Here is a 23618-nt window from a genome sequence, read left to right as displayed (position 1 = left end):
AGCACCCGTAGCACAAATCTCAAAACAAACATCAAATGGGGAAGAATCTATTCCCGTTGGGCCCGAGTTATAGGCGCGGCTGGAAAGTTTGGCTGATGAGCAAGATAAAGAAGTCTCTCCTGTGTCAACTGAGATAGGAGTAACGGTGACATCCGAAGAGGAGTCAACAGGGAACACAGGGTTCAACAATGGTTATGAGGCACGGAATACGGAGTGTGAAAACTACTGTAATATTTTCTAGGTAATCAGAAGAGTTTTGCAATACATACTAAACGGATCACATTTAAACGCAAAACATGGAGTGTCGAGTTTTGATAGCTTCTGAATTGAAACATATTGATCTACAGTGGTAATGCAGTCGGGCAAAGGTGGATCAGGGTGGCAACAGTTAGGATCCCCGGCATAATTGCAGGAAGTAAACATGGATAAATAATGATTGAAACAAGAATTTATAAAAATCTACTGCCTTTTCCTTCTTTCCAGAAGCACGTAAATTGTTACCACCTCAATCCCCAATGAGGCAAAAAAAAGGTTACATAAAAAAATCCAACTTGTTTATCCCACTCAAAAACAAAAGAAAGGAACAAAAACATTAGGCCCACCAATAAGTTGGATCTGGATTGGCTGAGATGGGTGGGTTGGCGGATTAAGTTTCAGAAAAGGTTTCAGAGATAAGATTTGTCTAGGCCCTAGGCACAGTCCCAACCGTGCCTAATAAAAATTATCAAGCCCTCGTCCTGCTTCCCGAGTATACTTTCAAGATTTGACAGGAGTAAAACTGCGTAGTAACAGAGAAAAGACAAGCTATGAATACTTGTACTACAGTATTACTACACAAACACTACACATGTATGAGTCTCTGGTCTCAAAATACACTGAGATTCATGCTAATAACTGGTCGAACGAGTACATGTAAATACTGAGCTCACAGATCCCTAAATATGTCTATTTAACAGGACTATAAGTAAAGAAAATAGCCACACACATCCCCATGAACACGTGGATCGCTTGGTGTGTTATATGTTGTTGCATCCTTATACAACATGTCAACATGTGGGTATATACATGTGTAAACAAGGTAAACTTGACATTAAAACCGCATGTTATAAAGGCCTCTACTTGAAATACCTCTTGATAAGGAATAAAACTGGAATTACAGGCAATGCTTCACTTACAGGCAATGCTTCACTAGGTGCTATATACATTTAGCAAGGAGCGAGAGGACAATTTGTGCCCTGAAAATGTGGGAAAACGATGCACAAATTTAATGTGAGAAATCCACTGTCTAAGGATGAGTGTAAAGCACGATTATCAGATTACCGGTCAAAGGAGGGCGCTATTAGGAAATACAGTGGAAGCAATGTAAACAAAACAGAGATCGACCCCTCACTATCGATCCAGCAGATTTTACTACCTGCTGAGCAAACGACAAACCGGCTGTCTAAGCGCTGTCATTAATAAAACGCCAAAATACATCTTGAAAGTTCTCATCCATCAACAGTGCAAGTCAACCACCCCTACACTCGCATCCGGAATTTTTCTCAGTAAAACTAGAAATGGGATCTCTCTATTATGAGTCACAAACGCCAAGGCAACTAATCATGGTAAGCTGCATTGTGGTTTGAACTTGCTGTCCGTGTGAAAGATATTCAACACCCCCCAAGCTGCACCACATCCGACTCTCTGTGTCCGCTTTTTGTGGGCAGCTGTTGGGGAAAAACTTTTTGCAAACCTACACCAAAGTCTGTGCGAACATCACTCCAGGCCCAATTTTCGCCGAAACTAAACCGGAAACAACTAATATCTTTGGACTCGACGGGAGGCTTTCAAGGAAGTAGATCAAGGTTGCTTGGTAACTGTCCTCCGATTTCATTAGACTTCATAGAAAATGTAGCTTAGAGTAACTGCTATAAAAAAGGTAGTGCAAACAGTCGACCTGCTAAATTGGTCAAAAATTCAGCGGGAAGTGGACCTTAAGCCAAAAACCAAGATCACTGAGGTCCGTTTATTCACCTATTCGGTAGGTTTGTTTGTTCATTGTATCCTTCTGCAGGGACCTAGTTGCTAATTAGGAGGGAGATAACTAATTCTCGTAAACAAGATTGGGAGCAATCTAGTAGCCCTGATGGGTGTTCAACTTCGGACTTTCAAACAGCAGCAGTTGCCACGTATATAGGTCTACTAATATACAGGTTAATTGCCATTATTAGCATTCATTGGATTTGAAGTGTGCGATCTGTCTGATTCTGTTTGCTGCCTAAAATTGTACAAACCAGCTTTAGAAGTGCAACCATGCATCGCCTTGAAGATGTTCTCTCGGCAATCCTGTTTGGTGTCTTCACTGCGTGCATCTTCGTCGGCTCTGGTGAGGCTGCCCCCGGGCGCCAGGCAGATATTGACAGCCAAGCTGAAACATTCCTAATCGTGGATGATCTCATGGTTTTCGAGGTAAGTGTAAGGTGACGACAAACATTTTCTTGGCATTTGGAAGGTATGTTAAAATAAAACTTTTGGGTAACTGTTTTACCCTCTCGAATTTAAGAGCGACAAATTCGAAAGCTTTAATAATCCGTACAATGAAGTTTTCTTTGTTGGCCCATTTTTGCGTCTTTATACTCTTCTATAATGGAAATGTTTCGATATCCCTTTTGGAGTTAAATTTGTTGAAAAGTGTACTTTTGAAACTTTGAAAATTAACCAAGATTTTTCCGGACAAGTGATGGCGTCGTTGCCGTGATGTAACTCAATTGAGACACTGTTCTCGGGAAAACTCCCTCGGAAAATGTTGCCATTAAAGTTTTAGTTGGTGAAAACCATACCGGTGCAGGCGCACTCTTCTAATACCGTTCTCACACATTTTACTTTCAATTTTTTTTTTTCAATATCTTGTTCTTGGGTCATCGTTTGTTATTAAAAGTTTGTGGGTCATCGTGCATCCACAGTTAAAGGCAACGTTCTCGGGGACTACCAATGGTATGTGACAACGGTTGGCTTCGTTATGTTGGAAAGTTGAAAGTAATAAATCTTTACTGTCATCTGCCTATAGTTCACTCACAAAAGTCGCAAAAATCCTAGAAAACCGGCACTCAAAACCAAAACAAACAAGGTGAACGGGAAACAGGGTGCATTTCAAGGACAAATAAACACTGCTGACATGGGTACGTGCTGCTGCAGGTCTCATAGTCTTACAAAATGAACATTGGCAGTTACAACCTCGGGCCTATGAAGTGTCACGCATGCGCACTGACCTTGAACTGCACACTGCATTGAGCAATAACGACATGTAACATGAGGCCGGCTATCTCGGCCAAGCTCGGAAACAAGTCACTTTTTTTCATGTGATGTGACACGGATGTCTCGTTCTCACTACATTTTTTTCGCAGAAAAAGTGTAACGCTCACGGTAGATGCCACCGTTTTTTCTTAACCATTGCGGATTTGGTTTTCTTCAGGAATACACATGAGAGGATGCAGAATCATAGAGTTTTGAAGGGACCTTCATTGGGGGTGCTGAGGATAAAATCGTTCAAAAAAAAAACCCAAAATGCAGGGAAGGAGATATGGCCCATTATATCTCCTGGAACTGCCTGTGCAGAATTGCTCAGAGACTTAGAGCATGCTAGATGGGTATGTAAATCAGTGCAATGAGTCAAACTCTGTGTCTGACGGTACAGGCTTGTTAGGCTCTGCATTTGACGAATACAGGGAAAGGTCATGCTTCTTCCCTCAAAATATACAGACACGTACACAAAGGTATGCCTATAGACCTCTCTCTTCATCTATTTGCAAGCTGGTTTGCCAAAGATATCTTGTGGTTCTTTGCAACTCGTCACAGTCGAAATGACAAATTATCCAGGTTGATAAACACATAACGATTTCCACTTCTCTCTGATCATGTTTAATAGCGGGAAGAGAGGGCCGCTTTCAGCGGGAGCGGTATGGCCGGGTCTGGTGATGGTTTTCCTTGGGACAGACAAGATACCGTAAGTGATTGGCTCTTTAATGAGTTGAAAGACAGCTTATCTAAATGTTTGGAGTTCAGTTTTCACTATGTATAGTGTTATCTTGGACTTGGAATAAAGTGCGCTGTTGCCATGAATGTGAAGGTAAAATGTACACAAAGATGCGTGTCAGTTTGAAGGTGAACGGTTTGTAATCTGTATTACAGCTTTCGCGTTCATTTAAGGAGGAAAAGCTCATCTGTGTAGAACCAGACGGCGGTACGCCAACTGGTGACCATACACAGCAAAGCGTCACGGTGCTGACACCCCTTGCCTCGCTGCCACGTCCAAGTCACGATCCGAAATGCAACGTTCAGTTGACAAAGTGTATGTCAAATTAGACAGTAGCGCAATTTTTTTCCGCTTGCCCTTTCTTGTTATTGTAAAATTTGAAATTTTGAATACAATTAAGTTGAAATGATCTGATACTGTGGACTCATTAAACCCCCATTTGGCAGCAGCACGTTGTTGAGTGGCCTATAGTCCTTAACTGTTTTGCACTTTGCCCTGTCATTCCAAACCAAAATATTTCTGAACACGTATATACACACACATAGGTGGTTGAAACTCCCGACCCTGTACGAATACGCAGTCTCCGTGTGACGTCACTCGTGACGGCCCGCTACGCCAAGACCGTGGTCACGAGTCACCTGGTCAACCCAACCAATCAGAGCCTGGAAGCTAATTTCAAAATGGAGCTGCCTAAGGAAGCGTTTATCTCGGGCTTTCTGATGTAAGTTCACTCTCTTACTCAGCTTTCAAAGCAGTCTTGCCAGTGACCGATACACGAGTACGGGCTGTAACCACTGGTGTCGGGCCAACTTGTCCTGCATGCCGTTAACACTTATGTTGGGTTTCGTGGAGGTGAAAGTTGGGGTGAACGTCTTTTGCTGGAGTTCACGGCTCAAAAACGGTATTGTTACTTTGTACTCACCACATTTTCCAAACCTCGGCTTCGTTCCGTATGGGGCTTTAGACTTCAACTTGGCTCCTGGCTAAAGAAAGTTCGGCTCAGTATATCAGCTCTATTATAGCGACATCGATTTTCATGATTTGAAGTCAACTGGAGGAGGCTTTTTTTGCGCAGAACACATCTATGTGATAGATGGTTGCAGAGACGATGCCGAGAATATTAAAATTCTGCTTCAAGAACGAGACATAATGAGGAAACGGCATGAGTATATTCATAGTGACACCCTTAGCCATTCAACTAAATTGTAAAGAATTTTAAGTTGTATTTTTTTTGTTTACAAATATTAGGGGCAACTTAGAATAAAGGAGGAATTCCTAGGAAGTAGTTATAGGAGTGATCAATGCTGATTTCTAACATTACTTTGGAACTAATTAATTGGTATACATAGCATGATAAGTGATACAGTTCTGATGGGTTTAATTCCACAGCGAAACTGAGGGCCAAATTTACTACTCTATAGTTGACGAGAAACAGAAAGCCCAGAGGACTTACGAACACGCCAAACAGCAGGGACAAACTGCTGGCCAAGTCAAGCAAACGTGAGTATTTGTTAAACGGGAGGAGTATCGATCACCCAGTCCAAGAAATCCCTGCTGCTTATATCAGACGCTTTTGTTGTCCGAAAGAAAAAACATCAGCCTTTTAGAAGCATGGCAGACATAATAGGAGGGCGCTTTTGAAGTGAGTAAATTTGGAGTAAACACAAAAGTTTTTCCCCAAACCACATTGTGCCCTCCGATTGTGTCCGCTATGCTTCTAATGGGCTTATTGTTGAAAGACAGTCACAGATTTTTGTCTCCCAAGGTCATTTTACTATAAGCTACAGTGACGACTAGTGTGGAGATCATTGACGATATATATTTGTTGAAGTTATAAGAAAATCTCAGGATGATGCATGTTTGGTTCTTCGCTTTGATGTTTTGAAAAGATGTACATGTACCATATAGCCAGAGAGACTAGCCTATGCTGAGGATCTTAGTGGAATAAAAATTACCACTCGTTTAATTCAAAACTGTGTTCTTATTCGAGGGGATGACAGTCCTAAGTCTCAAAAGTTTAATCTTCTCCTAAGGTCAGAGAAGAAGAATTTCTTCACGATATCCATCAATGTAGCCGCAGAGAGCGAGCTGTCTTTTAATATGACGTACGAAGAGCTCCTGAAGCGAAAGGACGGTGTCTTTGAGAACGCAGTTGCCATATCTCCCAGACAAGTTGGTATAAACTAAACGACACTCCTTAATTGTAAACTTTTTCAGTACCTCACGCTGTGTTATTTCCCCAACTAACAATGGTACCTCTTCCCTAGTTTCGCAGGGCGGGCATCATTTTATCCCTGTCTGTCCCTCATCATAACATAGGTACCCCAAAGAAAAGATCAATCATCATCACCATTAATATGAGTTCAGTACTTTTTCTATCCGGAACAATTCCTAGCTTTTGTAGCATTGAGGGGACAAAAAACTCAAACAAACAAACACCCCCCCAACAAACAAACAAACAAACAAACAACAAAGAAAAAAAGATAAACCTTTGATGTAACGGAGTGTAATCCAAACGTGAAAGCCTTAAGTGTTGTAATTATTTCGATATATTTGTTTTTTTTTTAATCTTTTTTAAATTAAAGTTGAAAGAAACCTGAGAAATTTGGAAATAATGAGAACGTTCTACAGTTCTTTTGGATCATATACACAGTGTATGTAGTAGCAGCATTTTGCGAGCGTGGTTTAAACTCTATTACCTGTACAAGAACCATTACTGCGATAGTCATTTTTCCATCAAAACAAAAAAGTTAAATGAAAACCTGTACTGAGCGGAACAGCACTCGGGACTTACTGCTTGAAATAATGACAACTATGTATGCATTGCAGGCCGTGGATCACCTTATGGTGGTTATGCACATCAACGAACCCCAAGGCCTCGACGAAAACAAACTGGACCAGTTTGTGGAGCGCCCTCAACTCTCGTCCAGCATCAGGAGGGAAGTAGATGTCTTGCGCCCTTCGTGGGCGGAGGTCAAGCACCTGACTCGCTCGAAAGCCACAGTACAGTTCCACCCGAAAAAGGAAGAACAAGAGGCATTGTCTGAGGCTGGGAACCTGGGGAAGTTTGTTGCGCAGTATGACGTCATTCATGGGCAAAATGCCGGGGAAATTCAGGTGCGTGCAAGGATTACACCTACGAGAATGGGCTGCATTTTAAAGACGAAATCAGATTTGTAATGTATTGTTGTCCATAATACTGGATTCAGATTTTTGGATGTACATGTAATAGGCCGGGGACATAAGTAAGACTTAACATCTTTCAGAAAAGAACCTTGGCTGTTTAGGTGAGCGAAGTATTATGTGCTTTAGTTTTGTATCAGGGATTATTTGGGATGAAAAAAATCTAAAATCCAGACTAAAGTTGAAATAATTTGAAATGTTTCCCGCTCAGTATAGCCACACCCAATTATGACGAAAATTTGTTGTGACAATGTCAAAATAAGAGCCAATAAATATTTAAGGCGCATGTGACAAAAAGGGGAAATTCCCAAAGTTCCCATCCCTACTCTCTCAACTTGAAATAGTTAGCACAATGGAAACATTTTGACGATAACACTCTTCCCCTGTCGATATTCCGTTTGCACCAGATTGTCAACGGCTATTTCGTGCACCACTTTTCGCCGGCTGGGTTCCGGCCCACACAGAAGAACGTCGTATTTGTCTTGGACAGGAGCGGGTCGATGGGTGGAAGGAAGATGCAGCAAACAAAAGAGGCGATGGACACCATTCTGTCTGACCTTCGAGAGAAGGACGCCTTCGCAATCGTCACATTTGAGAGCTCCACCCAGAGCTGGAGGCCCAGTCTAGTCCCTGCCAACCAAGAGAATGTCGCTGATGCCAGAGGCTACATACGAGACTTGCAAGATGCAGGAGGTTCGCATCATGGTTTTTATTCGTAACATTTCGTCGGAACCTATAAGCTGCAAGAGTTGAACAGTGTAAAATCAATATGAACCCTTACCAATATCACGCGCACTACGTATATTGTCGTCAGGATGGCGACCTGAGTGAGGCACTAAAACAAAGAGCTCTATTTTTATTGCAAAATAGAACAAATTTCAAAATTAATAGGCCGAAGACTTACCTTGTAGGATCGGGTCTCCGTTGATCTCACAGAAATGAGGTCTTCGGACTTGCTGTAATTTGACTGAGAACAGCGTAGCAGTTGCAGTTCAGGGCAACTTGCAGCAAGCGATACTATGGCGTCTCTATCTTGGGTTTAGAAAAAACCTCTGCAGGCACTTCATAACGGCGGGACTTGTACGATTTCCATCTTTTGTGCTTATAAAGAAACAAGAAACTTGTCTGTCCACAACCCAGATATACGCAGCAAATGCAACTGTGGTACTTCTCACTGAAAAAAATGCTGTGGTGACCAGGATTCATAGAAAACAAAAAAGATTAATGTGCTTTAAAACTGAAAAGATGTCCAAAATGAAAGGAGTAAAGGCCGGTTCGTACTTCGCGTGAAAGCGCAAGAGAACTGAATTTGGGACGTCAGATCAAATATCCGCGTTGCGAATTTGTAAAAATAAAGCTCATTTCAACTCGAGGGAAATTTCACTGCAAAGTTGTCGTGACTTCGCTTTCGCATTCGTCTGAGGTATGAACCGGCCTTTAACTTGTGAAAGGCTGACCATGCATCTGAAACAGGCCATAAAGCATGTGTGTTATCTTGTCAGGCTGCCAGTTTAAAGTTTTGTTTTCTGTGCATTCCTGAAAGGCAAGAGTTCCCAACCCTTTGAAGTTGTCGTGAATTTCTTAATTACAGCTACGAACCTCCACCAGGGCCTTGTCGATGCTATTGGCATGTTAGAAGAAGCGAAAGAGAATGCTATCTCCACAGTTGGTACATTCTACCTTATCATCATGCTAACGGATGGCATGCCGAACACCGGACAAATTTCCGACACGGAGGGCATCAAGACCGACATTCGGCGCCGGCTGGAGGGGAGATTCTCCCTCTTCTGTTTGGGCTTCGGTGAGGGCGTGCGCTATCCGTTCCTGGAGCAGCTCGCCCTGCAGAACAAGGGCCTGGCACGCAAGATCTATGAAGACTCGGATGCTGGGCTGCAGCTGGTGGGATTCTTCGATGAGGTGGCCACTCCGCTGCTAGTTAACGTGCACATCAAATACCCCCCAGATATGCTGGAGACCAACAGCATCTCCGAGACTCTGTTCCCGACATATTTTGAAGGGACCGAGTTGGTTGTGGCTGGCCAGCTGGCAGTCAACAAGACTCTTCCCGACAACTTAATGTGCGTGGTGACTGCCGAGACACAAGACACGGAAATTAAACTGGAGATGACAGTTAACATAAAGGTAATAGTAAAATAAGAAGTATCTTATATTTTCTATTGCTCCAACCTTTAAAAACTGTGGTCTGTTTGGTCAGTAATGAACGGTTTCGAAATTGATTCGACCGACCGAGAGAATCGTTGGAGTAGTGCACATTCTAATAACTTTGTTATTCAAATAGACGTACCATATCACAGGTATTTATATCAAATTAATCAAACATCGCTGATAAAAGTCAAGCAGAAACTATGAGAGAGGTGTTATAAAACGGATTTTTCCGCCTCGAGGGAATAGAGTGCTCCATGGACCACCTCAGACTGCAAGAGAAAAGAAGTCAAGATTTGCATAGAAGACGATGGTCCGAGGCTAAGAACACTGTTCAACGCAGCATTTCTGAAAACAAAAGGGCGTCTACAAAAGCACAGTAACGATTTAGACCAGATTCTTAACTGTGTTGTTTTTGATCTTGGGTACCGGTAGTTCTTTTTATGCCAAAGTCTGATACGTGTGCTTCCGCCAATTTCCCGACGAAATGAATGTATTTGCTTCTAAATTTAAGTTTGCCTCTTTTGCGCCCCCTTAGGAGACGACTGACGTCGTCATCGACCCCCATGCCGTGGATGACTTCGCCCAACGCCTGTGGGCCTTCCTCACTATCAAGGAACTCCTTCGTAAGCGCATTGCAGCTTTAGACCGACAAGAAAAGCAGGCCTTGACGGAGAGGGCGCTAGAGCTGTCTCTCAAGTACCATTTCGTCACCCCACTGACCTCCCTTGTGGTTGTAAAACCGGACGATGAGCCCGTCGTTGATGAAGCAGAACCGCCCGAAGAGGATAACTTACCCGAAAGTGGATGTAAGTATATGCTTCTGCGATTAAGTCAGGTTTCCAGTCAGGCTTTGATGGAGCAGTAAAATTGAGAAAAAGTCGGCCAGGGAATGTCTCATATCCCATGCCCTACTTTAGATCCTGGACTGGTGTTCACACTTTGTTGTGTTTGTTTCAAGCTCGCCTAACATCTTCACCACTAAGGGAAACAGACTAAAAACGGGGGGCTATTTTACAATTTGTTGGTGTCATGCAATGTATCTTTAATTTAGATGGAATTTCAGGCTATTCATGCTGAAGGTCAGCAACAGGTGGAAAGGCTTGCGGTAGCACCGCAAGTCATCTGTCGACCGAGCCCTTTTTCGCAGAGCTTGCAACATCTGCGACGAGGCACACTTCACCGAAGAACTGCACCCCACCTCCACGGCACTTCAACGCAACGGCGACAAGCCCCAGCAGATCAAGACTCAAGCCCCAAGACCAAAATCCCCTCCCGGCCGAAGGGTCTCCTATACCCAAGGCCACTTAGATAAGGCCCCTAGTTCTGTTACCCTCCCCTACCTCGGTTGTACTTCCCACCACATCCAGCATATCCCGAACAAGAACGGCATCAAAGTGTTCCACACAGCTCCTCTCAAGATCCGCGGCATGCTGACATCCCACAAGGACCGACAAGATCCGCACCACCGACCATGGGTGTACAAGATCCCTTTCTAATGCGGCAAAGTGTATATTGGCGCGACTGGTAGGGACCTCCCAACCAGTCTCAAAGAACACCAAGCCCAGGAAGGAAGGAAGACTATATACAAGAAGTTGGCGATAGTCAAGCATGCCCACTCTGAAGACCACCGCACCCACTGGGACCAAGCGCACCTCACCACTAACATCGTGAACTGGTACCCAAGACGCATCAGAGAAGCCTTGGAGATCCTCAAGCACGACACCGTTCCCCAAGACATTGGTTTTTCCATCAGTGACATCTGGCAACCCCTGCTCACCTCCCAGTCCAATGGGTTCCCTATACCCTAGGACACCCCCACCCCGCCTATGGGTCTCCTATACCCTCGGCCCTCAACCCGCCTCTACCTATGCCCAACTGACACGCCTCACTGACCTGCAGGACCCCATCCCGCATGAGCGCCCACCATTAGCATCCTCGTCACACCCTGCTGCATCCAGCCACCCTATATATATATATACGGCTCCATCTTCAGCATCTCTTCAGTCTTCTAACGACGGACTGAGCACACACTCCAAGACGTTGAGCATACTCCCGGTTCTTTTCAGAACCACACATACTCATAAGAGAGATATATTCCTTCGCATGGTGCTACCGCAAGCCTTTTCACCTGTTGCCATCTTTAATTTACTTTGATAGGTCACTAAAATTATACAACTTTTCTTGACGTTACGGTTTTAACATGCTCTCCTACGACTTATACCAGTAACACTAAATATGTTCCTTACCTGTCGGAGTATTCAAATTAACACTCAGCGGTTCTTTATACTTCAGCTGAACCAGAAAAAAGTTTGTCTAGCCTTCAAACATTTCTGAATTCATGATGATTCAAATAGTTACCGGCGGTACGTTTACCAGTGCGCGAGTCCACTTTTTTGCTTTCGTTTTCCGGGCTCGCTGCACAACGACTGTTTCGTGACGGACTGTATATTAAGCTCTCCCAGCTGAAATGGCAGTAAAAAAACTGAAACAGATCATGCACTTCATGAATATTTGCTCTATTGACCTGCTGAGTGTTAAGGTGATACCTTGACAAGAATGGACATCTCAGTGATACTGGCACGACAGAATTCCATAAAAGGACCTACCGCAATTTCTGTTTTGACCTTCTTTCCATCTCTCTATTATGGCGAATCTTCCGTGTACCACTGAACAGAATGAATAATTCATTGACACGTGATAAAAAATCCACCCGTCAGATGACGGAGATTTATGCAGCTATTGTATACAAACAAGTAACACTGTGCGTTGCCATGGATCGACCATTCAATATTGCGGATTCAAGTTTGCGTTGTTCAATATCGGCATATTTCGGTTGGTTTGATCTCCAGATATTCCAGGCGGTGTTGCACGTGGTGGATCAGCCGGCCCCGTTGCTGGTCCTTCAGGGCCGTCCCACCGGTACCCTCGTGAGTATATTCAGCAGTGTGCCGGTTTTGTATCGTCGGTGTAAAGTGGGCCCCCCTTCCTGTCCTCGAAATCCTCATCTCAGAGTTAGAAATTAAAAATTTACGTAAAGATAGTGTAAATGTAAAATGCTTGCTAATAATTATATCAGAATTTCAAGATTTTTGTGGGCTTTAAAAATGTCAGTGCTGGATTATTCGTGAGGTTGGCGTGGGGCTTAAGACGCTCTGACTCTTGGCTACTTCCTGTTTACAAACACCAATGCAACAACCCAGCGTTTTAGTGAGTACAATAGGTATTGCACCCACTATTTATACAAACCTAGCTGGAAGCCTAGACGTCGCCCGGCACGAAGGGGGCGTTGCCCATTTCAGGGGTGGCAAGGTATTCAATGCTTTGACAAGCAATCGATTCCGACGCAGTTATGGAAGCTATTGACTTTCATCGCCTCTTCTCCTTCCTCCAAGGAAGGGGGCGAGCACTCCTCCCCCCCGAAGCCCATGACTGAAGGCTAGAACCATCTTCACTTCCTCAAAGTTTCACAAGGTTGTTGTACGTAGTCGACTTTCCAGGAAAAGTCAACCATCCAACCTCTTTCACCGTTATGCTAACATTGGCTTGCAGCATCCTTTCCTGTTCCTGCGGGTGGCTCAGTGGACAGCGACCCGCATTTCATGATCCGTTCCCCACGGGGTAACGTCACGGTCTGCTTCAACATCATGGGAAAACCCGGCAACGTCTTCAGTCTGATAGCAGATCCAGTGCTCGGTAAGATTTAGGGAGAAAAAGAAGCTCTGACATCTTGCACTTGGACAGGTCCATACCCTCTAAAGATGGACTTGACCATCAAGTTAACTATTAGAGATCAGACGCGGGCATTGCAATTAATCCGTAAATGCAAATGAATAAAATTTTCCCAATACCTATTAATTGATCAACAAGTAAACAAAGCAAATAACGACGTCAATGGGGAAACCTAAATGAGTTTGATAAATATTGGAGGAGAGTATTTAATCAAATATGAGAGAACAAAGGCAGGGACCCAGACAAGTTCAGCAAAAAGCCCCAAACTCCAACCCCCCCCCAAAAAAAAGCTTCGAAAAAACAAAACAAACAGAAAACAAAAGAAACAATAATGTCGGAGTTAGTTGGTGTGGAGCTATTGATTAATGTGCTTTGTGAGGATGGCAGGGCGCTTTAGACAGTTGAGACAGTGACATGCTCGCTCGTCCTGTATTTTATCCTCAATTTTGTGTACCCATTTTAGGAATCTACGCGGACGGTCACATATCAAGCATACGTCTTCATCAGCAGGAAGCGCAGTCTACTGACACACCTGCCCCGACGATCTTTGACCGTCTGACGATCACACTCGGCGGAAGTCAGCAAATCCTGATCAGCGCTACAGGCGTGAGTCTCGGGCCAGAGCTGTCCATAACGTGGGACACCAACTGGGAGGCAGAGCTGGAGGGCGGGGTGGGCGTCTCAGTGTGGGAAGGCAAGTACCTTCTCTTACGGCCTAAGAGCGGAGTGGAACTGGTCGTGATGAGGCACAACGTAGCCCGTCACCACGTGGGCAAGGTGGACTTCTTTGGCCTGTACGTCGTGGAGGGTGAAGGCTTTTCTCACCAAGTGCATGGTATCATCGGTAAGTCGATAACAAAACAGTGCGACTCGTGTTGATGTTTGAAGTACTATGCGATGAAAGGTTAAGGAAGAAAATAATATACATTTTGCTCGAAAATGCTTGTCTTCTTTTCAGGTCAGTTCCAGCGAAAGAAGATACACCTGGAGCGGAAATCGGCAACAGTTGACGGCGACGAGGTCAAAAGTTACATCCGGGTTCGCAGTCGACGCGTCGAGGTCATCCGATCGGAGAAGCTTGACCGGCTGACAGGTAAGATGGAGCAGTGCTGGTATGCCGGGAACAACGCCGAAGGGGTCATCGATGGTACCTACACGGACTACTTAGTTGAGGCTTAATAGACAAAGTGTGAGGTCATCGTCACGTGCCAATATGACTGAAATCGAATGTTGAATCAAGTCATTTACTGGTGCGAAAATTTTTAGGGCGCATAATCCAGTCGTAGAGAATTTATTTCTTGATGAACGACTTTACACAAATTTTTAATAAACTAGTATTACTCAATTCTTTGTTTAAAACACCAAAATTTTCCAAGTAAATAATTTGAATTTTTCAAAACAAACTTTTAAGTAATTAAAGTGAAATTAGAATCGCAAAAATTGTCAGTAATTTTATAAATTTATAAGGCACTGATCAGCACATTTTTGTTACGAAATATGTATATTGATAAAATCAATTTCAACAATTTCATCAGACTATTGAGTATTTTTTAATCGTGTTCATATATAAATATAGTGTCGGTGAAATACCAATGCCTTGAAATTGCTAACATGCCAGCTTATATTTTTATGTCTACTTTGTGAAGGCTTAATGTGTTTTATATTCGTTGCTGCTTTAATACTTTGTCGATTTTTTCAAATACCATTCACTTCAGAATGGCTAAATTTGAATAAACAATAAAAAAAATAAGTAGACATGTTTTAAGTAGCATTTTTGCAAGATTGTTGAATCAAAATATTGGTACATGCATATTTAGAATCATTGTTCCCAAGCAAGATCCACCATTGTCACTCTTATACTGCAGGCATGAATCAGGATCCCATATGTCCACGAATTTATACACCATATTCCTATATCGTATTTAGTATGGTGCTTAGTTCTGTAAACGGAGCTTTAGTTTAGGTGCCTGGAAACACTTTGCCCAGGAGCACTTTGATCACGTGACATTGATCGTGTACGCTACAATGATTGATCATGGACCAGTGGTCATGAAAGGACTATTCGAAAGAAAATGGTACGCCTATGGGATACGTATGCGGCCCGAAAGAAATGGGTGTTTTAGTCATTGCTTTGTATGGTTATTGTATCCCAAGCAATGTCCCTTTAACATAATTATGTGAGCGTGTAATGCTATTTTTCTTAAATAACTGCACAAATCGTACACTTAATCTGCTTGGAAAAATATGGGTGGTTGCATGGTGCAAGAGCGACTTCATGGACAGAAATGGAACGTATGGGCAGATAGTTAAAATGGATTGACCAGCATTCCATCAATCTAAATGGCAGTCATAGTATTCGTGACTCACCACCGGAAATTTTCAAACAAAATAAGTAATAGCGGGTAATCATTCGGATTTTTACAGGTCTGAAAAGATTCAGGATTAAATCAGTGGAACACTGCAATAGGCCTATATGCGATAGAAACAGTAATTCCATCCGTCAAAAGATGAAATGCATAGAGTGTAACTATTCCACTGGGCTCCAGTTCTTGTAATGAAGCACTTTCGTTAAATAGTTCTGAAATAATCAGAATTGCAAGGGTCACAAACCAGGTTGGGCTTGGGCAATGAAGTTGTACTCCTGAGCAATGAATGGCCGATATACGCCTGTTTAATCCGTCTGTCTTGTTTCACATTTGTGTCATGGCACATTTGACATCACTTTTGTACAAACCCCCCTTTGCTCCAGTTTCCCGCTTATGCAAAATGGAAATCTGTACCCTAACATTTCAATAGTATGAGAGACTTAGTATACGAGATGAGACGCATTGATAACAGTGGAAGCATGGTTCATTCATTTCTTCAGAATTTCCATCAGTTTTATTTGAATGTCTGAAACCATTTTACAAAAACAAAAGAAAAAATCTACAAAGCAACCGATGTTATGATCAACGTAGCGAAGCTTTCTCAGTTACTAGTACACCCAGAAGTCTAGTTTTCTAGTCTCGTTTTATCTCAAATTTTCTGTTTAAAGCTCGACCTACCATCGCTTGGAGCTCTAGTGCCGACAAGAATAATAAGGAAGTGAATTGCACATAGTGTAAATAATATATTACCTGATGATTGCTTCTCAATGTAAACTGGAACCCCCATTAATGGATTATTTACGAGTCATAGAGATGGCGGTACTCCGTCCTTCAAACCGTCGGTGAAATTGAAAAAGCGGCAACGCAGAAAGGCGGTAAATGCATCCATTTTTTCCCACGCCGTCCTGGATAAGCGAAGCCTATTCAACTTATCTATGGATATGTACGGTTTTTGCAAGACTTCCCAAAGTGGAATAAAAGTATTGTATTTTAATGGAATATTTAGCCAGAAGGAAAGCAACACAATCTAAGTATCTCCAGTTAAATTGATCGCCTTTAGTGATTGTTTTAGGGGGTTGAAAAGAGAGGCAGGTGGTTGCACTACTGTACATCAAAGCACATGCCTGGGGCTCCTATCAGGAAGCTTTAATGGGCCAAGAATGGTTATTCCTCATAAACCTAAAAGAATCCAGACTTGGAATTAAAAATTTCAAAGTATGCGGACAAATGGTTAAACATTGAGTTTGTAAACATCATCTGGCCTATTAACACAATGTGGAAATAGCCACATTTTGTTAGAATACAGTTTGCGGACCAGTTTCTGGACGGTGCCTATATCTTATAAAGTATATCCAGGTTATGTGTTCGACATTTTCCCCCAAATGCATTTCTTGTGGTGAATCTTTAGTTTTGTTGAATTTAGTAACAGCATTGCTGACAGAGAAGTTCAATAAACTGAAACATCTTCTACTTTACTTGTACTTTACGGTTCACCAGTCTAAGTAGTATTGGGGGTTGCGACAGATGCAGCTCCCGTTTGGGTAATAACATTGTGTTCCCTGGTAGTTGTAGCAACCCATGCTGCCACAGCAAATGGTTGAAGCCGGCTTACACGCTTCGCCTTGCGGAGTGCACTGCGGGCGGATCTGAACAAAAAAAAAGGGGTGGGCAAGAGCATTGGTAGAATGTGCTGTGGTAAAAATCTGGACTAGTGAATTTCAGACAACCTCCGCATTGTGAACATGTCGGGAACTAAAAAGCCAGGTAAAACTGGTCTCCCCGATGTATATAAAACATCTGGTCGTATCTTATTCCGTACAAAGTTTTGTCTTGTACTTTTTGACATAAATTACCAAAATATCCGTAAATACTTTCAAAGCATCCGTCAATATGAAAAAAAAAATATGCGACGTATAATATCTAGTTAGCTTCCGATCCAACACTGCCTCATCGCAGTAAAATTCACTTTGGACTCGACACATCAGGATCCATCCACTTATTCTTAACTAAATCCGCCTACATTTGCTTACCTTACGCCCCCTGCGGGCCACGAACCGTGCAAAAGGTAATGACTGGGAGTTGATTAATTCCTCCTCATCAAATTGCGCCAAGGAGCAGACGACGCAGACTCCCGCCAAAATAAGCAGGGCGAAGCACAACGCTGATGACCGTAACATCGTGGTAGAACACAGCAACACTGATCCTTTAATTTCAACATGCCATAAAACAATTTCACTTAAGAGTGATGCATTTCATTTTGAAAGCCTTAATTTAGATGAGCTTCGATTAAATAATTGTCGGAAACCTTTTTTCTGGCAAATACTTGAAATGCTATACACTTGAAATTATAAAGGGAAAGCATTCGCCAAACACGTGAGATTAAAAAAAAGTTTAATAGCAAAATGCTGATCGTTGACCTGTGTGTTAAGCCTATAGGGTGGAATAATTTTGAATTCATTTGATAGGCTTGAAAGCTGGATTGTGAATGCCTCTAGATTTTGATGAGAAATCAGGTAATTTCAAACTGACAAGCCTATCTTCAGAAATAATTGAGCCAAAAGAATTCAAAAGATGATTTTGTCATTGGCATTTTCAGGTGCACTGGAAATGTATGCTTCGGGCAATACAGATTGGGACCTTGTGCATTCAATGTGAAATTGGAGCAGTTCTAGCGATTAGAAAGCAAAATGATTTAGGTTTTGCGAAATCAACAAAGAGTTACAAATTGGCCAAATAAGAAGGTGACGAGCGTTTGAAAATGAGAAAAACCCAGAAAAAACTTGTCAAGGAATAGAGGAATTTCGATCTCAAATTAGAAGAAAGAAATACTGACATAAAGTGGTAAGGTTGTTTCAGGGAAACCACGAGGTATCGTCGTTATATTGTGTTGCACATGTTGCCAGGTAGGAAATAGGTTACATCTCCGCAGTACTTTTTGTAGCAACTCATTTATCATGCAAATCTACATAACGATTATAGATCGATTATAGTCCTTGAATAAAGCTCCTGTGAAATAAATAAATATCCAATCTTAAACCCCTCTTCATCTCAGATTAAGCTTCTCAAAATTCTGCCGTAGCACGATTTATATCTTTCTTGTGCAATTCGTGAATTATTTGTAGTTTTCGTCATGCAGCCGCAAATCACATGCATTCGTCGTCTTAGGTTTTTCTATACACACACAAACGTTGCACGCTAGTGCGCATTTTACCACAGTGTTAAGATTTTAAAAAATATAGTTGCCTGTGATCTGCTGTTAAGGGTGTTAATATGATCAATTGCTCACACTTACGGCAGAAAAATCACCTGTAAGTCCAATTCTTTTTCTCAGCAAGTGTTGCAACCTGCAGGATATTGCCCTTAATCGAATGCAGAATTACTGCCCAGGGGTATTAAACTTTAAAGGCAACGTAAACTATTAGTGTCATCTTCGATTTATATCCATCCGTATTCATGAAATGTCCGGCCTTAAAAACAGTTAACAGATAATGAAATATTAATGGAATAGCAGCTGTGGCGGGTTGAGAACGATTTCCATTCTGTTTGGGGGCATTTTATTTATTTGTTTTTGAGGGAGGAATTTTTTTTCATGTAGGCCCAGCCCCTTTTGAGGGATGAGGCTACATTCTTCTAAGCATTGTGCATACCAAGCACTTACCTTTCTCTCATTGGAAAAATACTTTTTTCTCGTTTTTATGGGGGAGGCTGCCCCCAGTTGCCCCCCTGGACTCGCCCTTGAATGGCTGTTTCATTTTCCATTGCTTCAGTAAGTCATATTTGAAAATCTTCCTGATGAAATTGAAGGATAAAGTAAACACCTTTCTATTATCGCTCAATTAAATTGGGAGGAAATATGTGCCTGGACGTATGCGTTCAAATTGGTTTATTTAGATCCCAAAAATCTTATCAACCAAACCTGCAAAACTTTTTGCCTTTTCCAAAGGTTTTGTTCAGGGGACCGCTGCAGATAAACCTATACAGTAGCAATACTCTATATAGAACCATATTAAACAGTGGCAGGCTTCGCATTGAAACGAATGTGGTACAAATGTCGCTCAGAGGTCAAACACGGTGAGAAACCATTTAAAGAACTTAACGTTCCCACAGTTCTGCCTGAGATAAATCCAGATCACATTAAGAAAGCTCAGTTGACTGATCATTCACTGAAGAAGGCCAGAGACCTTGCATCTAGATCACGGAATAACTCGCAACGGGTCGACTTATAAAATTTTCTGGCCAAAAGACTTTATCGAGAGTTTCAATCTCCTAAGATTGACTTTGATAGAACCTTGCACCCAACTTCTGATACCTTTAGAATTCCGTAACAATGTCACGAAAATAGCCAATGAATCAACATAAGGGGTCACCAAGGTTCTACCAAAACTGATGACAAAGTTCTATTTGTATCTAACTTCTTCTGGCATGGGGTACACGCAGACGTTTCTAGATTCTGCTGTTCGTGTGACATTTGTCAACGCACAATACCAAAAGGCACATTTGGTAAAGTTTTACTGGGAAGAATGCCGTTAATAGACTCTCCATTCCAAAGAGTCGTGATAGATATCATTTGACCCATTCATTGTCCAACCCGCATCAGAAAACGGAAACCGATACATTTTGAATATTGTGGATTATGCAACGCGATATCCCGAAGTCATCCCCTTAGCATCGAAACCAAACGAATAGCTGAAGTTACGGGGGATGTTTTCACACAGAGTTGGTATTCCGACCGAGATCTTATCAGACCAAGGTTCTCAGTTCAACCCAAGGTCGACGAAAGAAAACAGCAGATTACTTTGAATTCGTTTAGTACTCCATATCATCCAGCATGCAATGGCTGAGTCAAGCGTTTCACTAGGACTGGAAACGAATGCTGAACTGAAGAGACCATGCTCTGAAAATCTCGTGACAGGGTCAGATATGTTAACCTACTGATTTTTGCTTACAGGGAAACTCCAATGTCTAAAGAGAAGATGATTAATTGAAATCTACTAAATTGTTAAATGATGCATTCCATTTACTGTAGCAGATTTTAAATCCTTGAGAATTTTTTAGAATGTATCAAAAGTATATATTTTACTGGATCTGATAGTACGTTGCATCATACTTGATTAAATAAAGCATGCAGTTATTCAGTGTTAAGTTTACTTTACCATATTTGCATCATCCGGTATGTTCTTGGTTTTGTTTAAAGCTAATCCTAACAGCATGGGTTGTCTCTGAAAAAGGGTACCGTAGATTGCCCTCATCTCTCTTATAATCCAATGACTGAAAAGGTTTGCACTTACCAAGTACTAGGTCCGGTTTCCCAAACAAGGAGTTGATAGCCGACGAACTACCGGGCAAACGCAGGTACGCACCGATTGAAGACAGCCAACTGATATGACATGAACTCGCTTTGATTAACTCGCGCTTTCACAGAACTCTGGCCAATTCAAAATAAAGTTTAGTTTCCTACTCTGCCTTGCAGAAGAGTGCTCTCAAATGATGGATATTTTTTTAAATATTGGAAGTTCTCACGATTTTTAAAAAAATTGTAACCAACAAGAATCGTCTTTTCTAGAAAGAAAAGCACCAGAAATTTCTACCGGACACTTTCAAGCAATATAGGAGCATGGAAGATGAGCAAATATATGTAAAATGCTAAAATCTTTGCAGTGACTGAGTGTTGGACAAAATAAGTTCTGTGAGCTTAATTTTTGTGCGGAAAAGGCCTTTCTTTTCTTTGACAGAGGAGAAGAATTATTCACAAAATGATGCTGTCAATAAATATGTCACTCCAACAGTGTGAGACGACGTGTTTGTGGCCGAGATATTAATTTCATCTAGTGCCTAACGGAAGTGCTGAAGTGGCCTTTACGCCACATGTGATACCCGCCACGATTTCAAAAGGCTAATTGAACCCCCGCGCTACATCCTGCCACCTATGGGGAAAAATGGATGACAACACATTATCTGAAATGGGTCATTGTCTTCTGTCAGAAGTTGCATCCAGGGTCAACGTTCTTTCGAAATGGTACCGGCGGCAGCAGAAAATCTTGGACCGCCACGTCAATGAGTGCTGTCGTTCGGTGATTTTAACAGTGGTTTCATTTTAAAACTCGGCTTTTCCCAGGGAAAATGTACACTTTTAGCTAATGTCCAATAGATGAAAACAACTTATATCCCAAACTGTGTAATGCCGAATCCATATAAGCAGGGGGCATATCTTTTAGGGGGGAGGCAGGGTCGGATGGACGTTAAGTTAAAGAGTGGGTTTACGTGAAACAATGATATTTAGATGGTTACTTCTTCACTAATATATTTTTGTAGCCTAAATAGGTTTGAGCCCCTTAACGCCCCGTATGGCTGTGTGTGGCAAAAAGGCTGTTGAAAAATTCTGTGACTTTCCTGTCCAGAAAGCCAACTATTCCTTCTCTAGAATCGAAATCACTCGACACAGTTTTGAAATTTTATTTACGACATGAAAAATTGAAGTTACCCATGCATTTTCGACCCACATTGGAGTTTCTGAGTCATATCTCTGTGTCACGCTCTGCACTGACATATCTAGTTGCAAGGGTTTCAATCTTAGTGGAATTCTCTTGGTTATGTAGGAGTGTCCTGCGGTCATTAACGAAGCCCAAGGGGTAAGATGTTATAGCCTCGGCCTATACGAATCCGAACAGACGACTGCGGAGGCATGCGGCCATTGATTCCCGCCATGTAAAGTGGCGCTCAATGGTGGGCACTACACTCACCTGCGTCCTCTTGAGAAAACATGGAGTCAATTTCTCTTGGACTCACTTTTTATACTCTTCTTCGGAGTATGAAATAATTTGAAATTCTCTCGAAGTTGAGTGTATAAGAGCCCTTTTTAAACGATAAACATGTGCACTCTTTCCGGAAGAACGAAAGAACCGTTGTGATGTAAAGACACTTTTAAGTTGACATGTTTTACATTCAAATATTGAACTCCAAATTTGCTCTTTGAAGACGTTTTTTGAGAAAATGTTTCTTACTTGCTTATTGCTTTTTTATTCTTAATAATAAATTGGCAAGGAAATGTAAATTTACAGTTGCAAAATATAAAACAAAATCCAGCAAAGTTCAGAGCCTGAGATGACCTCAAAGCTCTGTTCATGGATAGGCAATTTTGCATTAGCACAAAATATAAAACGGCTCCAAATAGCCTATAGATATTGATAATAAGGCTAATCACAAAGGTGCAATTTCAGGGGCTGAAGTAATGTGTTTGTTTTACACGACCTCTTTTAACTTCACAAGCGCACATTAACAAGTCGCAGCAAGCTAAGAGTCCAAGAAGTTTCCCTCAAGCGTACCGCCTGAGCGCGAGTGAGGCACTTCTGTATAATAATAGCTTCTAATTATAGTTGCTGGATCTTAGACCTTGGAGACTTAAGGTTAAGACATGAGGGCACAAATTGAGAACTGAAAACCTTTCCTGAAGTCTAAACATTTTTTTCAGAGGAAACACTTCATTTATTTATTTTTTTTGAAGGAGTATATTATAATTTTTCCACTTCGTCAGGAAGCTGTAGTGCTCCCCTACTACTGTTTTGTGTGTTCGGGAAAGATATGCCTCCTTTTATTATGCTTTCTACTCATCCACTTCACTTATATGTAGTTTGAGTACTGCATTATTAATTTCAAGCCGTCGGGTCGATAAGATTTCAGTTACCATTTTGAATACCAATTGGAGGTTGTGAGATTAAGATCTCCCCACTGAAGGGGTGATGTGGTTCTCATTTTTTACTCGAAGCGTTGACAGTGGTCTGGCTCCTCATTGAGGAGCCAGCAGTATGGGGTTTAAACACAGTGTGAGCGGTTGTGGCGTGACTTTAACGATCGCCACTAATCTCGCCTAGATGAGGCGCCCACTCTTAGTGTTGCATTGCACATGGGGGCTATTCCCGCGAATCGTGCTCGAAACACTGCAAGAAACTAATCTTGATGCTACCACGAAGGCAGCTCGTTGCCAACTCTTCACACCTCCAACCCAGGGGTCTCGGTATATTAGTTTGTAATCCGCTTGGATCATATGCAGTTTTCTGCAGGCATCAACACCAGGCGAGAAGCAAAATAGCTGCCTGAGATGAGGTGATGGAGGCCTATGAAATGCAGAATTCCTCAGCATTTATTGTCGGTCGGGCATGACGTGT

General features: G+C 42.1%; 2 protein-coding genes across 3 annotated transcripts; one reads left to right on the top strand and one right to left on the bottom strand.

Moving 5' to 3' along the window:
- The first annotated feature begins 1406 nt into the window (after positions 1-1406).
- On the top strand, positions 1407-16931 carry LOC110985666 (inter-alpha-trypsin inhibitor heavy chain H3-like). Of its 2 annotated transcripts, none has more exons than XM_087135963.1 (14): positions 1407-1604; positions 2277-2448; positions 3905-3982; positions 4558-4733; positions 5402-5512; positions 6046-6184; positions 6842-7129; positions 7603-7888; positions 8787-9337; positions 9897-10167; positions 12211-12288; positions 12911-13054; positions 13554-13934; positions 14049-16931. In XM_087135963.1, the coding sequence occupies exons 2-14, from the start codon at positions 2293-2295 to the stop codon at positions 14267-14269; spliced, it is 2880 nt and encodes a 959-aa protein (XP_086992089.1). In that variant the 5' UTR covers positions 1407-1604; positions 2277-2292; the 3' UTR covers positions 14270-16931. The 2 variants fall into 2 exon arrangements, with proteins under 2 accessions (XP_086992089.1, XP_086992088.1); XM_087135962.1 differs by lacking the exon at positions 1407-1604 and adding an exon at positions 1873-2020.
- LOC147799407 (uncharacterized) lies at positions 15944-20878 on the bottom strand. Its single transcript, XM_087135964.1, has 3 exons — positions 20745-20878; positions 17487-17659; positions 15944-17102 (listed from the first exon to the last, which is right to left on the bottom strand). The coding sequence occupies exons 2-3, from the start codon at positions 17631-17633 to the stop codon at positions 16947-16949; spliced, it is 303 nt and encodes a 100-aa protein (XP_086992090.1). The 5' UTR covers positions 17634-17659; positions 20745-20878; the 3' UTR covers positions 15944-16946.
- Positions 20879-23618: the final 2740 nt, after the last annotated feature.

This window comes from Acanthaster planci, linkage group LG04, assembly GCF_054643075.1.
Source record: "Acanthaster planci isolate LZ-2023a linkage group LG04, COTS_SCS, whole genome shotgun sequence".
NCBI classification, from domain to species: Eukaryota; Metazoa; Echinodermata; class Asteroidea; order Valvatida; family Acanthasteridae; genus Acanthaster; species Acanthaster planci.
Note: the sequence above shows the minus strand (reverse complement) of the source record. Positions and strands in the feature narration are given on the sequence as shown.

Coding starts and splice junctions, on each gene's coding strand:
- LOC110985666 (XM_087135963.1), top strand. CDS start 2,293: ATGCATCGCCTTGAAGATGTTCTCTCGGCAATCCTGTTTGGTGTCTTC. Junction 6,185..6,841: donor TTGCCATATCTCCCAGACAA/GTTGGTATAAAC, acceptor TATGCATTGCAG/GCCGTGGATCACCTTATGGT. Junction 9,338..9,896: donor AGATGACAGTTAACATAAAG/GTAATAGTAAAA, acceptor GCGCCCCCTTAG/GAGACGACTGACGTCGTCAT.
- LOC147799407 (XM_087135964.1), bottom strand. CDS start 17,633: ATGTTACGGTCATCAGCGTTGTGCTTCGCCCTGCTTATTTTGGCGGGA. Junction 17,103..17,486: donor TGGCCCGCAGGGGGCGTAAG/GTAAGCAAATGT, acceptor TTTTTTGTTCAG/ATCCGCCCGCAGTGCACTCC.